General features: G+C 38.5%; 1 protein-coding gene across 3 annotated transcripts in view; it reads left to right on the top strand.

The window, feature by feature from the left end:
• Nucleotides 1-1009: 1009 nt before the first annotated feature.
• Nucleotides 1010-17825, top strand: part of LOC134535226 (protein timeless homolog) — a 65590-nt gene continuing 48774 nt past the window's right edge. Inside the window, exons 1-14 of one of the 3 annotated variants that reach the window (XM_063374286.1) lie at nt 1015-1047; nt 1344-1508; nt 2005-2158; nt 4117-4297; nt 5780-5914; nt 8151-8246; nt 11076-11239; nt 12879-12996; nt 13095-13241; nt 13991-14103; nt 14937-15069; nt 15312-15466; nt 16347-16471; nt 17209-17359. In XM_063374286.1, coding sequence (XP_063230356.1) covers nt 1415-1508; nt 2005-2158; nt 4117-4297; nt 5780-5914; nt 8151-8246; nt 11076-11239; nt 12879-12996; nt 13095-13241; nt 13991-14103; nt 14937-15069; nt 15312-15466; nt 16347-16471; nt 17209-17359 — 1766 coding nt within the window. In that variant the 5' untranslated portion in view covers nt 1015-1047; nt 1344-1414. Of the gene's footprint in view, nt 1509-2004; nt 2159-4116; nt 4298-5779; nt 5915-8150; nt 8247-11075; nt 11240-12878; nt 12997-13094; nt 13242-13990; nt 14104-14936; nt 15070-15311; nt 15467-16346; nt 16472-17208; nt 17360-17825 lie in introns of all 3 variants that reach the window. The other 2 variants (XM_063374284.1, XM_063374287.1) reach the window with 2 other exon arrangements.

A 17825-nucleotide genomic window follows, 5' to 3' on the forward strand; every position in this document is an offset into this window, starting at 1 on the left:
TTTTTATGAGAGCATATTTTCATTAAATAAATCATGAAATCATTCAACGATAAAAGCTGTTTATTTAATTAAGCGGACGGGTTCGCCCCAAGGAGAAAATTGTAGCGGCGAGACCTCGTGGACATAGAGAAATGACACACACTCACTATTTGTGTGGCTATGAAACATGATTTTTTTTCTGCAATTTAAATTGTAATATACAAAAAGGGTATTGAAAATTGAAACAAATATGGTGACACTATAAACTGTCAGGATCTTTATTTTTTTCTTACTCTCTACTTAGTTCCTTACAATAGCAAAACTTAATGGCTTCTAATAATGCGTTGCAATTTTTGCTTTTAAAGCGTGATTTTTTTTTAGTTTTTCTTAACTCAGAATCGAGATAAAATATTCAATTGTGAATCTAAACCATCCTCGAATCCCCGTGAACTCACACAAAAAATTTCATCAAAATCGGTCCAGCCGTCTAGGAGGAGTTCAGTGACATACACACGCACACAAGAAATATATATATAAAGATATAGACTTGTCCTATCTCCCGGAGCATTCAACTCCATGTGGAATCCACAGAACAAAAAAAAAAGTTTTTTAATAGCAACACTATATCAGCGAAATAAAATACACAAATATTTTATGCATATAAACAAAATTCACTCAAAGTGTTCCATGATGGGTGAAAAAGCAGACCAAATTGTTAAATGCCATTTTTCCGTTAATCTGACACTGACTGACGATTTCTCAATGATATGTACTAGTCAGCTATTGTCACGGTAACTAAAAAACTCATAACTTTGATTCAAAATCATAACTTCCGCCCTTCTGAAGTGACGTAGGAGCAGAAATTGAGAAATTGCTGTTACAAATGCCGGTATTTGAGATCTAAACAGCTTCGGATCATTTTCATTCATGAAGTTTATTGAGAAATAAAATTATAATCAGACGTAAGGTTTTCTACTGTTGGTAGACAGACTGGAGACAGTTGGTACCCCTAGAATTTTGGCGGGAAAGCTACAAAAGTTTTCGCTCGGTGTTGTCAAAGTTTACGAGGTAGAAAATTTTAATTCCTAAAATCTCCGATTACGTTATGGCGTGTATTAGATTACTAGGCCTAGAGGTTCCTGTGTAGACAATATTTCTTCATTGTGACTGTAAGGATTTTTTTCTCCTTTTAATGCACTACGAGAAAAATTTTAGGTTAGGAATTGCGCGTGTGTAAATAATAATACGATATCAATTATTGTTTACGTTTGTGCTTACGAGTGAAGTGTACAAACTGTATATGTTATGGTGTTGAAAATAATGTTTTGAATACTTTTCTTAATAACCATGGTTTTTGCTGGAAGAAAGAATCAGTCGTGAGGCCAGCAAGATTTCAAAAGCATCAACGTCGTAGTGGATTTGAACAGGTCCCAGAATGTCGTCCTTATTGTATGCCGAACTAGCTGCAACCTGCAATGCCTTGGGATATTACGACGGAAACAAGTACTATGTTGATGCTCATTGTGTCGGTGAGTGTATTTATCTGTTTTTTTATTATTATTATTTGAATGAAAATAATTGCGTGCTGAGGTATTTTTATAGCTCAGTGGTTATTTTAAAATAAGTTAAATAAATTTCATACTTAAGTCTTAATGACAACGGTGAAGTATTACTGCTGTAAGAATTTAAATAAACATTTTGGTTTTTCTTTGCGGGGCATGACCCAAGAAACAAAAACATAAAATAGTAGGTCGGCACTTTCAAAATGCCGTTTGGTTTCCTGAGAGTTCAATTAACTTGTGCATCATCACTATCCCATCTTACGGCCTCATTTCATACCACGTTCAAGGATAAGGGGTTTGGTTATACTAGTGTAGACACCCTGATAGTGGACATTTAATATTTAATTTTCTTTGGCTTGTGTCCTTGACCACACACCTAACTGAAAATTAATATGGCTTTGTGGTGTTGGTAACGGCAAATTATCAGTTTTATTCACTGTGTTTTTCGTGTGTGTTCTCTCAGAGACAGTGAAAGATCTGATCCGGTACCTGCGGCGGGATGACGCCAACCACGAGATCCGTCGCCACCTGGGCGAGGCGAAGGTGCTGCAGACGGATCTGCTGCCGATCCTGAAGGATCACTGGCGCCGGGAGGATCTGTTCGATGTCGTGTTGAGGTGGGCTCGCCTCGTCCTGTAGCCGTGGTCTTGCACTCTTTTATTTTTAAAAGTGTTATCATGAAGTTTATTGAGAAATAAAATTATATTAAAATGTATAATTGGATCTAGGGTGTTCTACTGTTGGTAGACAGACTAGAGACAGTCGGTACCACTAGAATTTTGGCAGGAAAGCTACAAAGGTTTTCGCTCTGCGTTGTCAGAGTTTACGAGGTGAAAAATTTTAATTCCTGAAATCTCAGATTACGTTATGACGTGTATTAGATTACTAGGCCTAAAGGTTCGCGTAGAAAATATTTTTTTTTTGGTTTGATTGTAGGAATAAAAAAGGAATATTTGGAATCCAAACTTTGAAAATGGTTACAACCTTTTTTCTTCATCAAATTTTTTTTATATCTTTTGATATTAAAAGTTTTGACTCAATTTGACTATATGACTTTGTCGTTATAACAACAAACTTTAAAGGGACATGGGTGTTTGGAAGTCAGCAGTAACAGTGGATTTTTTCAAACCATTCACTACTTAATTGTACCTAAATAAATACAGATTGACATATTAACCATGCTGCAACTAAACCTCATAGTTCTATCTGGGGTTTTCATAAGTGTTGGTAGCTGGCAGTGAATGACCCTGAAAACAAAGTTGACTTGCATTAATTACAAAAAAAAATTGTTTGTCTTTATGAGCTGTGAAAATTATTAAAACTTTCTTCCAGGGTAAGCAAAATGAAGCAATTAAAGTTCAATTATTGGATGTCTCTTGGCACATTAAATCGCCTTACAATTACACACTACAACGGACTTTGTCAAAAACAACTTAAAAGCACATCATTGTATTTTTCCATCACGAGTTTCGCATTGGAAGTTACGTTACTTTCTGGCATCTCAAAACTAATGCAAACAATTGAATGGTGAGACTTGATTCTTAAGACGTCTCACTTCTCACAGTCGAACAGACTCACTCGGCGAGTCGGAAAAAGACCAAGGAATGCCTTCTTGTTCATAGTGACTAACTGGCACAAATAGTTTCTATAAATAAATAAATAATAATTGGATAATAATAAATTGTGTTCGGAATCATTATGTTTTCTTTCAAAGAGTGTATGTACAGTGTAATAATAATGTCATGTCAGTATACAGTAGAACCTTGATTAACCCGGATAATGAGAGGGAAGGTCAGCATGGATGAGCGAAAATCACAGGCGATCAAATTGAAATATACTTAGGTTATACAATTCAGCAAAAATTTTGTTCCGTACTTGTAATCCAGCTTAAACCAGAATAGTATTTCTTCTTAACGGGCAATTCCAATCCGTTTCTTTGTCTGTTCGTATTCTACATTTAATATGTAGTTTTTAATTTTATTTCTTTCTTGTCCCTTCTCTAATGAATTACACTTCGCTGTCTTGGTTCCTCCCCCACTTTTTTTATTCCCTGAGTATTTTTAATTGTTAATTGAGAACCCGGTTAACCGAATGCTCGGTTAATCGGGTTATGGATAGTCGAGGTTCTATTGTACACTATTTTAAGATCTAAAAAAAATTCAATAGTTTAATTAAAAATATACTGAATCTTATTATTATCAATAGTATAGAAATTAAGAATGTTAATGTTAAAAAGCTGGGTGGTGTCAGTCGGGTAACAGGGGTGTCATTTGCTCCAGACTGCAATCCAATAATGAGACAGACTATAGTTTGAGTCGTGTATTTCCAAAAAAATGGCCATCTCCCTCAGAACAGTTTTGCGAGAAATCGAGGGAAACTGTTTTACTCAGTTCCGTGATGCGGCATTCAGGACGGTTTATTAAATGAATATGGCCGCTTTTGTAATTAACTGCTCCTTTTTCGCTGTGGGTTACCATGGAATTTGATTTTCTAGAACAAAACTTTTTTTTTTTGTGGAGATGGCCAGTTTTGGAAATACACGACTCAGTTACAGTGGGGGAGGTTATGCTCCCAGGCTGCTGGTGAACCTGACGAACCCGGTGCTGCTGCTGTACCGCGAGGAGCTCCCGGAGGACAAGGCCTCCCGCAACTACTACCTGCAGCTCATCGGCCACCTGCAGGCGTACAAGGAGGCCTTCGCCGACGGCGCCGTCTGGGGCGTCTTCAACCGCAGGCTGGGCGAGATCATGCAGATCGTGAGTGGCCTCTCGTCGTCTTCGCCTCTGACGCGTTCGCTCGGTCGCGTCCGTCTCTGACGGGTGCTGATGTGGCACAGTCGTGTCTGACCAGAGCTGGCAAACTTGAAACTTCCGAGATCAGACACGTTGGACTGCACGAACAATATTTGACACTCAAAACATGAAGATAAAAAAAAAACCTCTAATAATTATTTATTAACAAGAATTTAATTTTTTATCTTTCTCATTTTTAATCGGGCGCCATTTCGTTCTACCTGCTTGCCTTAAAGAAAAGTACCCCAAAATGATGTAATTGTGTAGGCATGAAAATAAGAAGTTTGGCCCTGAGTATACGTTAAACTCATAGTCTTGATTTTTTAATAAATTTGTCAAAATTACATTAAAACGTATTCCCATTAATCTGCATCTTGCCTAAAACTCTTTTGAGTAAAGCCAAATGTATGGTGCAATGTACTGTGGTGCTCTGTGTTATCATGTGAACCAGCTGCATGTGGCACGCTGCCACAGAAAACTTGGGCAGGTCAGACGCGACCGCACGAATGAATGTATGAACGCCGGGAAAGTAAACATGAGTTATTAATGAGATGTAATCTCAAGCAACATGAAATCAATTTTTCCCAACCATTTGGAAGATATATTAGGTGAATAGGTAATGTGCAGGGGCGTATGAGGACGGGGGGACCAGGGAGAATTATTCTCCCCTGAAATCCTAAGATATGCTAAAAAAAAAAGGGAAGGTTGTCTGTAAAGTCAGTTTAAGGACAATAATTTTACGTGATAACGTCATAAGAAACCATTAATGGAAAATTGCATACTTTTTAATTTTCAAATATCATTTACAGTTTTTGCAAATTTAATTTAAATAACTTGTTTGAATATAATCACGAAAAATTAGTTAAAAAAAAGCCCGCCATAACCTGTTTGATATTATAGAAGATTTTTCTCGCACGGTGGGTTGGCCGGTTTTTGCACGCTCGGCCTCAGGCGGAATGTGACAATTTTTTCGTGCGTGCGGCCTGCGTTCATTGATTCGTAAGACGTTATCACGTCAAAAAAAAAAATCTATCAACAGAAAAGAACTTGAAAGTAAGCGGTAGGAAAGTAGGTTCCATCCGTTCCCCCGCCTCGGAACAGAAGTCACCGGTAACGCGCCTGTGAGACGGGTGTCCCGAGGCTGCTTGAGGGTCGCGGGTGTGTGCTGCACAGGATTGGAAAAAAAACAAAGGAGAATCACGCCAGCATGCCTTCCCACACAAAGAGGCCAACAAAAAAAAAATTACTTCAAAAATAAACTTGTGAATTTTAAAAATAAAAACAAAAAAAACCCCGGTGAAACACTTTACCTCTAACTTCAAAAAAGAAAAAGGAATTTTTTTTACATCATTTGAAAACCTAACCTGAAATGTGACAAAATAATTTGTAACAAGCGATTATAGCTGGACGGCACGAGGAAGGCTGTGATCCGGGCTGTGGCGACAGGAGTGGCAGGATCGCAGCGAGGAGACCAGCCTGGTCATGGAGCGCATCCTGATCCTGGTGCGCAACGTGCTGCAGGTGCCGGCGGATCCCGCCGCCGAGAGGAGGACGGACAACGACGCCAGCATCCACGACCAGGTGCCCATTCATCGCAGTCTGTTTCCCGTCACTCTCGGCATGCTTGGAAAGTTATACTTAATAACGGAAAATTTATCAAAAGGGTAAAATTTTATGTATCTAGTTAAATTTTTTAAACTTATTATGCAGGAAATTTTAAGAATTTTCTCAGTATGCTTAGAAATTTAAATTTAATAACGGAAAATTTATCAAAAAGGTAAACTTTTATGTATCTAGTTAAATTTTTTAAACTTATTATGCAGGAAATTTTAAGAATTTCCTCAGTATGCTTAGAAATTTAAATTTAATAACGGAAAATTTATCAAAAAGGTAAACTTTTATGTATCTAGTTAAATTTTTTTAACTGAATATGCAGGAAATTTTAAGAATTTTCTCAGTATGCTTAGAAAGTTATACTTAATAATTAACAGAAAATTTATCAAAAGGGTAAAATTTTATGTATCTAGTTCAATTTTTTAAACTTACTCATGCTGGAAATTTTTTAAGGGGAATTATATTAGGTTGGTTTTGGACAGTATGTTTAATTTTGCTTACTGTGTTGTATGTAGTGGAACTTTGTTAGAAAATGTTATCAGAAGGTCCTGAGAAAGTTGTGGAACTGGTTCACCAGTATTTGTGAACACTAGTGATTTTTTCATTTCCCAATTTTCTCTAATCGGTATCTCAAAGTCGAATCCTGAAGAATACTTCGAATACACCCCTCGAATCCAAATCTAGGTCTCAAGGATCCAAAATCCTAACGCTTTTGATGTTTATTCATGAACAAAGTTTGGGAAATAATGTGTACTGTAATTTTATTTATATAAATACATTCATGTTCAAAAGTACAATATCTTGGAGAATGGTAACAGGATAGGTATGAAGAAAAAATTGACCTAGTAAACTTCAGAGGTTAGCTTAGTAGTGTTAAATTTTTGAAGTGAAACTTCTTTGGGCACTATGAGAGAAAAATTTCAAAGCTGAATTTCAATGCAATGTTTTTTTGAAGAATTGTTCTGAAACATTTCTGATGCAAAAAGGACAGTGAATAGGTCATTGTTTCTAATCATTTTGTAAAATGGCATTTAAATATATTAAGTTATTTATTAAGTAATCAACATTTGAATGATTTTTTTAGGTTAGATGAGTGACTTTTAAAATACTATAGATTTGTGTAAACACTTGGTTAGTTTCATAATATTAATTTTGTTTCCATAAAGCTATAATATCAACATCAGCATAAATGTCGAAATAATTTCCAAAATTTTAACTGATATTTTGGATATAATGTTTTCGTTTTGATGATTTAGATACTTTTTTTAAATTCTATTAATACCTTTTTTTTGTAGGAAATTGTCTTCTTTCTATCTATCTCTTTCTGTCGTTTTACCCCTTACGATATACCAACGAGTCGAGGTTTTTAATTGCCATAGAAGTTTCACTTCTATCACATGTACAAAGTTCCCTTGAATAGTGAATCCTTGGACTGCTAAGGAGTTGAAGGTATTTGAGGGTTTGACTGTCATGTCGCTGGTAGACACCCTTGAACCGAACCGAGCTGTTTGTGTGTGTGTTGTTTTTGACGTGACAACGTCTAATAAATCGATGAACACCGGCTGCACGCACGAAAAAGTGTCCCGTAACGTACATTGTCACGTTACGCTGTGTCCCGTTATGCTCATTGTACGCTTGCACCGCATCTATCTCTCTTCCACTCGATTGAAACAACCATCGATTTGACTTTTTCGAGGCACATTAAACTTGAAACACCCCCATTCGTTTACTACTTTTCCTATCATCGTCCTATCCTTAACAGAATAACACAGATTGGAAGAAGTTAAATAGCAAACATGTATAAAAGTTATAGTTAAAATAATCTCTTCGTTAAAGTAATAAACATATTTGAATTAATGAGTGCAAATAAAAGTAAATTTATCAATTAAATTGTAGATTTCATTTCACTCCTTCTTTGTATCCATACAAAATAGTGATAATTCAATAAAAATGATACAATTTTATTCATAAAAGTATGCAATCATTTCAATTATGTTTTGTTATGACGTCACGTTAAACTATCGCCCGTAAACCGACTTTACAGACAACCAATTTTTTTTTAATTTACTTTATTGCCTCAATAATTTATGTATGAATCTTTTCCCTCGGATATTGAGCGCTTGGACTGCTGAGGAGTTGAAGGTGTTAGAGGGTTTGACTGGCCCGTCGTTGAAACCGAGCGGTGAGAGTGCGAGTGTCCCAGGTGCTGTGGGCGCTGCACGAGTCGGGGATGGTGGACCTCCTGCTGTACGTGTCCAGCATGGAGCACGAGCACCAGTACTACATGCACATCCTGGAGGTGAGCGCTCCCCCTCGCCCCCTTGTCTGCTGCCGCTCCCGACTCTCCAGTGTAATATGCAGATACTACCAATAGTATTTGTTCAACCCTAGATTGTGCCTTCAGATTTAGTTATTTATTATATTTATTTTGTATATAAATAAACAAAAAAATTATATAATATATGAACAATGAATTTGTGAAGAATGGATGCATGCATGTAGGAATTAATAAATACTGTAAATTTTGTAATACTGGCCAAAAGACATAGTCCTAAAAAAGGTTGGTGCTATACAAATAAAAAACAAATATATAGACAGCACAAACATAAAGAAGTATGTAATTGTAAAATAAAATAAAAATGTGAAATCAAAACATATATGAAATCCGATGCAGATATTCTATCAGGCACAGTCTTATTAGAAAAAGCGATACAGTTAACGTAAAAAAAGGTAGAAAGAAATTACCACGAAATAGAGATATACCTAAAGAATAAATATGACATTCATAATGTGGATATAAGTTACCATTGTTAATCTATTTAATAATTTTACTAAGGTGAAGTATAACACAAACAGTTATTATAGCAAGCAACTCAGGCAGCATTGAGCTCAGAGCTGGGTTCAGGTAGACGTCGGAACAGCCGTTGGGTTGAAGCGTTACTCATCTCTTCTACAGGAGCAAACACCTCAAGTTCTTTTGTTCTTAGAGTGGCCCTGGTGTAGAGTTAAGTTAGTCAACTTTTTTTTAATCCCCACAAGTGTTGTTTATATATTTTTTAATTTTTTTAATGTGGCTTTCGACCTTTTTTTTTATTACTTGGTAAGCTGCTTGGTACATTCCAGATTTCCTTCCTCTTCTTTTTTTATTCTTTTTATTCTATACAGATTCCTCCTCTCCTCTTCAGCTACATCTTTTCATGCAGTTTCTGTCCTTTTGTCTGCCATTCAGTGCTCGTTGCGCGGCAAAGCTGCGAAGCGTCGACAACTTGTTATCTCGCGGAGTGAAGAGGCTGGCCTCAAACTTCCTTAAAAGACGTTGGAGGAAGGGGAAGGGGGGGGGGGGGTGTTGTGTATGGGCCGTGGAAAGGGGGGTTGGGATGCTTTATTTGGCTTGTTGCGGAAGTTTTGCAAGCATCCTGTTTCTGCCTTTTCTCTTCTCCTGTCCTCCCCCTTCCCCTCCTTCTTCCCTCGTCTGTGGCCCTCTTTGTCCTCGCTCCCGCCCGAGAGCTCGACGACAAATAGAGGCAGTTCGGGAAGTTTAGCTCCGTGCGCCAGCCGGACCGTGCCGGGCCTACGAGCCTCGTTCTCTGACGGACTTTGCTCTGTTTGATTGAGTGCGTGGCGTCACACACTGTGTTCACCATGCACAGACATGCCTGCAACTGGAACCTTAGTTCAGTGACCTTAGCAGCAAAAGTTTGAATTTTTAAGTTTTTAGTGGAAACAGCAAACTTTGTTCTACATCATTTGATTTTTTTCCTTTCATGCATTTACACAATTTATACATTTACTTCACATCTTCTCTAGAAATTTTTTCTTTTCCGTAACCTTCCTTGTCTTGTTGAGCTGAAACGATTCTAATGTAGAGTTTTGCCTTTCCGATAAAACCTTTTCTTTATAGTAAAACATACATTAATTTTTGCCAAAAAAAAAGTTATGGGAAAGTGAAATAATGTTTACTTTATTGTTTTTTTTATCAAAGAATTCATAGCCATTATGTCCTAATCATGTGTATGTAATTCTGGTAATTAAAATGAAACTATGCTGTAGCACCATTTGTTAGTAAACAGAACTGCATTGTATGAAAAGAGGTATTTTAAAAACCTATCCTAGGTACAGGATAAAGCATTTATTGGCTGGATTTTTGGTTATCTAAGGGTGTAGTGATTTGAAACATTTATTCAAATTGGCAAAATACAAGCAACCTTGTAAACTTCCATTAATATTAAATCACCTGGATGTTGAGAACAAAATGTAAAATAAAATTTCAATTTTGAGCTTTTATTCCGTTCAAATAATTGTAAGATCTGTGGTATCAAAATAAGTAACTCTTCTTAACAAAGAACTTTTGAAATTTTAAATTTTTGGTGCTTTTATTTTGAAAAAAGATTTCTTCAGGTTTTTCACTTTACTTACAGTTTGTTAGTCAGCTGCAGTGAATGACAATCCAGACAGTCATTACCTGACATTGGTCCAGCCCTAGAACACGATTACACTTTCGGGTTTTTTTTTTTTGGGGGGGGGGGGGGGGGGGGTTACTGCTGTAATTGTAATATCAGCATACTTGACTTTTAAACCACTGATGCTCTCGTATTAATTATTATTGTTCTGTTTTTGACCAGTGTATTACAAATTATTTTATCGTATAAATGCAGCATATAAATTTTACCACTATTTTGGTAGAGTAAGTATTACAAAACAGCTTTTATAAAAATAAAAAAAATATATATATATCGAAAATTTCTGTTTTAAAAATAAAATTGGACTAAAAATAAAAAAAACATAAACGCTTGTAGTAGCTTGGCTTCTGGGTTGTAGCCGTGTCCTTGGCGATAAATTGACCAACGTTTCGGTCGACATTGCGGTCGCCATCATCAGGGAGCAGTAGGTTACTGCTCCCCTGATGATGGCGACCGCAATGTCGACCGAAAACGTCGGTGAATTTATCGCCATGGACGCGGCTACAACCCAGAAGCCAAGCTTCTTCAGACAATGGCCGTGAAAGCCTGCGAACATCATAAACGCTTGTTTCTGCATGTTGAAGTAGTATATCTGAAGCCACTGAAAGCAGCTAGGGCTCAGTGGTGATGTGCGAAGGTGGTAGTGGAAGCGGCGGTGTGGAATGCAGATCGTGTCGCTGATGATGCGGGAGCAGAGCCCCGCTGAGCTGGCCGGCGCGGCGCTCCAGCGCAGCGAGGCCGAGAAGCAGCGCGACGAGACGCAGCTGCTGGCCGTGCGACGGCGCGAGACGGAGGACCGGCTGGCCAAGGTCAAGAAGTACGCCGGCTCCAGGTCTGGACCCCCCCTCTCCCCCCCCCCGGGCCATTGTGCGCTTTGTGAAACCTTTGAATATATATACTGTATGGAAGTCGCGAGCGGATAGGATTTACTCTACGTTTTTCAGGAGCGCATGATGAGCAGCTTGGGAACTTCACCGCAGCAGTGCGCTGCCGTAACACCCTGTATCATCTTAAGTTGTTATTTACACGTTAGAGCCCAGCACTGTCGCCCGCTGTCATTCCCCGCACCCCCCACCCAACATTCACTGCAGCTCAAAGTCGTTCAACGGGAGTTTGTGTGTCACAAATCTGTAGGGATGAGAGGTGGGGTAGAGGGTGGGTGGAGGACAACGCTAGTTTGAGGGAGGGTGGGGAAGGGGTGTTGAAGAGTTCGACACTTGTCTGCTAGAGACCACCACAAGTCGATGCCCTAGAGATGGTGGCGATTGCGGCGGTGAATTAACCAACTACCTCGAACCGTATTAGAAATTTTAACCTGGGCTGGCGACTTCTATACAGTATATATATTCAAAGGCAAAACTGAGAGCTTTGTCTGTTCTGAGGTGCACCTTTTTTTCGAGCTCAGAATATGGGGTACTTGCTACATCAACAGTATCTTATATGTGCCGAGTTTTTTTTTGACGCGATAACGTCTTATAAATCGATGAACGCTGGCTGCACGCACGGAAAAATTGTCACGTTCCGCCTGAGCCGAGCGTCTGAGACCCGGCCAACCACCGTGCGAGAAAATCTTCTATAATGCCAAACGGGTTAAGGCAGGCTTTTTAACTAGTTTTTCGTGATTATATTTAAACAAATTATTTATATTTATATTTTGCAAAAAAATGTAAATATTATTTGAAAATTAAAAAAGTATGCAATTTTTCATCGATGTTTTCTTATGACGTTATCATGTAAAATTATCGTCCTTTAACCGACTTTACAGACAACCCCCTTTTTTTAAAATAAAATTTTAAGACTGATATTTATCGAGTTTTAGAGTTTTGAAAAAGAGATGCAGTTCATATAATATTGATAAACTTCCGTATTTGCTGGCAAACTGATAAGCATTTCTGTGAGAGTAAATAGATCAGATTTTTTTTTACCAAGGTGGTTTTTCAGAATGTGGCACATGAATCTCACGCAGGCAGTAAACTATAAAATTAAGAAAAATAGTGATAATCACAGGTGCACCATGCTTATAATTTAGCAACGAATCATTACTAGTCCACTAGTGAAGTCTGTGCACAAAACCAGCTAACTATCGCTGTGGTGTTAGAGAACTTACTTAAAAGAACTGGAGAACTAATCCACTATATAGTTAACTTTCACTTCTTTAATAAATTTATTGGTTTTAAATGGAAGTGCAGTTTATGTTTCTTGCTATACATTTTCTTTTAGGGAAAATATATTAAATGAGGGGTGCATCTTAGAATCGATAGTGTCTTAGATTCAAGAAAAATCAATATATCTTGAATATTATTTTTTCTCCAGTTATTTTACATGTTGGTGGGTATTTTGATGAAAAGCAGATTTCTCTGGTTATGACAAATGTGTTACGAGCTATGGTTGTGTACGTGTTGCATTTTAATTTTAAGTTTTAAACATTTACAGTTGGAAAGGACTTCATATACTGTCCTTTACTTCCTCAGGCATTCAAGATTCGGTGGCACGTTTGTCCTGAAAGACGTGAAGTCCATCAGCGATCAAGACCTGATCTACCACAAGCCCCTCAACAAGCTGGAGTCCCTCAACTTCGACCTGGAGAAGGTGGGTGAGCGCGCGGATGCGGGGTCTGCCGCGAGAGCGCAACGGGAAGGGGGGGGGGGGGGTCGAGCTCATCGCGAGCTTCCCTGTGTGTCCCTCAGAGCAGGCAGAAGCGACCCCGGAACCGCCTGCCGATGAAGGATGACAAGGCGGAGAGGAGGTCGGCCTACAGCATCCGCCTGTTCCTGAAGGAGTTCTGCGTGGAGTTCCTGACCGGGGCGTACAACTCCCTCATGCACACCGTTAAGGTACGGTCCCACCGCTCGCGAGGCAGGTGAAACTGCTTCCGGCTCGAGATATTTATGAGATTTCACATCTTTAAGCAATTGCAACAAGAGGTGCAATGATACAGACCCTAATTCTTTAACTAACAACTTTTGGCAATCGCAAAAAAATGTTTGGTTCCCAATAAAGTTATTATTAGAGACCGGAAAAATTCCCGGATTCATTTTGCGATAGGCTAGAATACAAATAGTTATACCTCGGTGCTGCCTCTGCTGTTGGCTCACAACTCACCTGGATGACTCTGGGCCGATGAGAAACGCCCAACCATAGCTTTATCGAATCACAGGCTGCTACGTTGTAACATCTCAAAACACAGCAGCCAAGTAGCGAGTTTGTGATTTAAAAGTGATTCAATAAGAAATGCTCATAAAATGAAATGAAATTAATTTTTCTGATCCATGCACTTTGGTACAATTTTTGGTACAGAAATAAAGATATTCCTTAAATTTCAAACATTAAAAGTTAATTTTTTTATGAATTAATTTAAGATTTTGTTAAATGCTACTTAGTTCCATGATAAAACTTGCATTTGGGTGTTGTACAATGTCTCTACAACATGCTTTTCGTGTTATTTCGGTTTTATCGCAGTTCACCATATATGTAATCTTGTCTCTATTCGTGAGGTGATGAAGACACGTGTCAGGGCTGCTGAACGGTGGCTTCTGGTTCGCCGGACACGTGTTCGACAATCCGCAGGCGTGTGGTCTTGTAGGACGGACTGGCTCGGGCGAGGACGCAGGCTAACGACGAGTCGTACTACCTGTGGGCCATGAAGTTCTTCATGGAGTTCAACCGTCACTACAACTTCCAGGTGCAGTACGTCAGGTAAGGACGACCGCCGGACTCTCACGAGCGGGCCGCAAGTGTGTCCGCAACTATTCCTCGTTCCGAAGAAGAGGCGAAAATGGATTCGCAAAATTCTGTGATCCGGCACCGTCGAGCCGCTGGTGCTCGGATTATTTTGGGTGGATTCCAGCTGTTGACATTGCCCGCCAGGTCGTGTTAATGCTCGACTTTCACATTTAGTCCCTTCAGAATCTATCATTACCGTCGGTTTTCATTTTTACATTTGACGTTAAATGTTCTCACTGGTATTTCTGTAAAAAAAAAACTTTGTCCGGAATTGTATAGAATCGTGGTGTAGATAAAAACCGATACCAATCCTGTTACCGATACATTTCTTCAACAGATTTGATAACTAATACAATTTTGATTCAATACTTACTGTAAAAATAATCATAGTGCAAATCACAAGCAAATTGATATTTTTAGGTAATGATTCAGAAACCTAATATAATTATTTCTTATCAGGATTTTTATTAGATGACAAAAAATAATTTTTTACTGCATAAAATTGATGCTTAGCACAATTAAAATTATGTCTTTCAATAATGAACTACCTAACACAATATTATAATATAGCCAGTATATAGTAAAAACAAATGCCTACGGAGTTAAATAATGCGGGTGACACCTGAAAAGACGAAATTAGTGTACTTTTTTTTCCGTGAGTATCGGGGTTTTTTAAGTTATCGGGTGGAAAAATCCAGAAAATCGGGAACGTCGGCCAATATCGATGCTAAAAAGATTACATCGCTACCAGGTGTTGGCGTGGCCACTGCGCTGGACCTAGACGGTGAAGGGGGGGACTGTTCCAGCGAGACTATGCACGTGCAGACGTTCCACTTCGTCCAGACGCAGCTGGAGAACTGCTACGAGATGATGGTCACCGACAAGAAGAAGCTGCGGCTGTGGTCCAAGCGGATGCACCTGGCGCTCCAGGCCTACCAGGCGAGTGTTGTGTCCACTCTGACCTCTGTCACTTGTCATCCGTGCCGTGCCGTGCCGTGCCAGGCCTCACCTTGTCCGCCATCACCATTTGTCACGTCATCAACCTGCAGATTGAGTGTGGTGCTAGGGCGCTTTAATCATAGTCTTTATGGTCTAATCAAAGCAGGTGGCTTTTTCTTATCGTAATTTAGCGTGTTCTTATGTTTTTTTTACATACTCAAATAATGCATTTTTTTTTTCAGGAGCTGTTGATGACACTGACGGCCATGGACAAGTCTCCGGATGAAAGTGTTCGTAATTCATCGAAAGTGATCAAGAACAATGTTTTCTACGTCATAGAGTATCGAGAACTGATTCTCACGCTGTTGCTCAACTTTGATGAGGTGAAGATGTCAAGGTATTTGTTCAATCAAAACTTGATTTCAGAGTTAGTAGAATATGAAAAAAATAAAATCCAAATATACTATGTTATGATAAAAGTATACAATATTTACTACTAAAAAAATTGTCTAATTGCATTAAAAAAAGATTAAAATTATCATTTTATTGAATTGTACATTAAAAATAAAAAAAAATGTAAATAATAAAGTTTTGTTAATAGGTAAATAATAATACATATATGATATTGTACTTCAGTTTTCATTTTATAGTGACAAACACATAAATTTCGTCACTAAACTCAACTTAAAATACAAAATTAAATTTTCCTTGCACCACAATAAAAGTTATAACTAATCCCTAAATTATGGCACACCTATAAATGTAATGGTTACAGCTGGTTATTCTTGTTTCAAGAATAGGAACTGCCATTGTCAGCATCTGAACCGGAAAAAGCAAAAAATTCTTCTTCCTTGTAAAATTGGTCACTCTTACACAATCGTTTTGCCATTTTCCACCGCAGCAAAAACACTGTTATTTCCGTGGCTCGATGCTGCATGCCAGAAGCCACTTCACACGTAAAACAGTATAGCACAGTGCTTCAAGTGGCAACCAATCGAACTACGACGGTTGTGACAATCCAAGATTGCTCAAGCAAGCACGTCAGTCCATGAAAACGCCTGCTGTATTTAGGCTTGAGTTCTGTTCATTGTATTAAAATAATATGCTTGAGCTCAGCTAGAGCATTCACCCAAATGTGTTAATTTGAAAATGCCAGTCAAAAGTTTATATTTTGATAGAATTTTTTTAATGAGTGTAGTCATAGTAAACTCAAAAATATTTAGTTTTCAGCAATTATTGTTATATTCCTGAATTTTTTGCATGTGTTTTGTCATCAGGCTGTACCTGAAAGATTTGATTGAGACAGCGCACATTTTCTTCAAGATGCTGGAGCAGTTTTGTTCCCGGGGCCACGTGATGGTTCAGAAGCCAGTGGCCCGACGGAAGAAACGTAGAAAACAGCGTAAGTTACAACTTCGGATCGTGTCGTACAGTCTGCACTCTTATCCATTCATACGCTCGCGTCATCAGCCAGGTTTTTCCCCTCTTCGTTTCACACATTACTGCCATCTATCGGCACACGATCACCCTGTTCACTTTCCGAGTCCAATTAGCGCCGCACCATCAACAAGTTTTGAAACTCCCACTCAGTAGTTCAATTTCTGCTCACTCTCAACTTTTATTTTATCGTTTCTGACAAACCACCAATAAAATATTCAATTAAATAAATATCTACATATTTAAACAGCTGTTGCTTTGATTAATTAAATTACCATTACCTGCCTATTCGAGCTGCCCTTGAGAATTAAGAATTGCAATAAAATAACTACAAAAATAAAATACATAGAACACCAAGAATTATAATACGTAAAAAAAAAAAAGCCGTAGATTTCTTGTGGCCTAGACATGGGCCACTTAGAATACAGTGGTAACTTATCATTAATTAGTAAAAGCTGAATACAAAATGTAGTATTGAGTATAGTATACAGTGTAGTCAAAACCAAAGTAATATGCAGAACATAAGTTTAAACTAAACTACCTTAGAAAAAGGCAAATGATGAGGTGTATGTATATTGTTTTTTTTTTTTTTTTTTTGTATATCCACCAGAGAAAATTCATAACAGCATAAAGAAATTCAACTATCAAGGATTCAGTTTTGTCGGCACTGGCATAATGGGGGCTGGTCTGTGATTGGTGCAGAGAAAGCAGTGGCAACAGAGCCACAGCCCTCGGCAGAGGACGCTTGGAACGACCTTGCACCTGAGATATCGGCCGTGCTGCAAGGTGGCGCGCTGAACACAGAGGCCGTGCCTTTCGACGCTGTCACGGACAGAGACATGGACGACCAGAAGTAAGTTCTTTTGAAGTGCGTCCGTGCTGAATACTCACGCCAGAAACTTTAGGTGGACCGCGCCTGACGAGTGGTTAGATCACATGCGGGGTCAAGCCCAAATTTTTCGTAAGTAGGAAACATGACTGACGTTGCTGTGAACCAGTGGTTTTACTGGGGGTGATACCATTTCCCCCCACCAATTAATTCCTCAAGGCTCCATTATCATCTCACCATCCCTCATCGTCTCTTATGACCTTAATGTTGACTAAACTTTTGCCCAAATCATAGACTCGTTCCATAATACAGCCTGTTACAGAATCTGCCAAGCTGATAACAGATTAGAAATAGTATTTCCTCGTTTGATTATCTTAGGAAAGGTATATTATTTAAAGAGAGAATTATTCTGAAATTGTTAATTTAAACATAAACCAACTTAAAAGCATCTAGAGGTTTGAGCTTTTAAATAGGGTTTGATTTCATAGTT

This window comes from Bacillus rossius, chromosome 8 (genome assembly GCF_032445375.1).
Source record: "Bacillus rossius redtenbacheri isolate Brsri chromosome 8, Brsri_v3, whole genome shotgun sequence".
Taxonomy (NCBI): Eukaryota; Metazoa; Arthropoda; class Insecta; order Phasmatodea; family Bacillidae; genus Bacillus; species Bacillus rossius.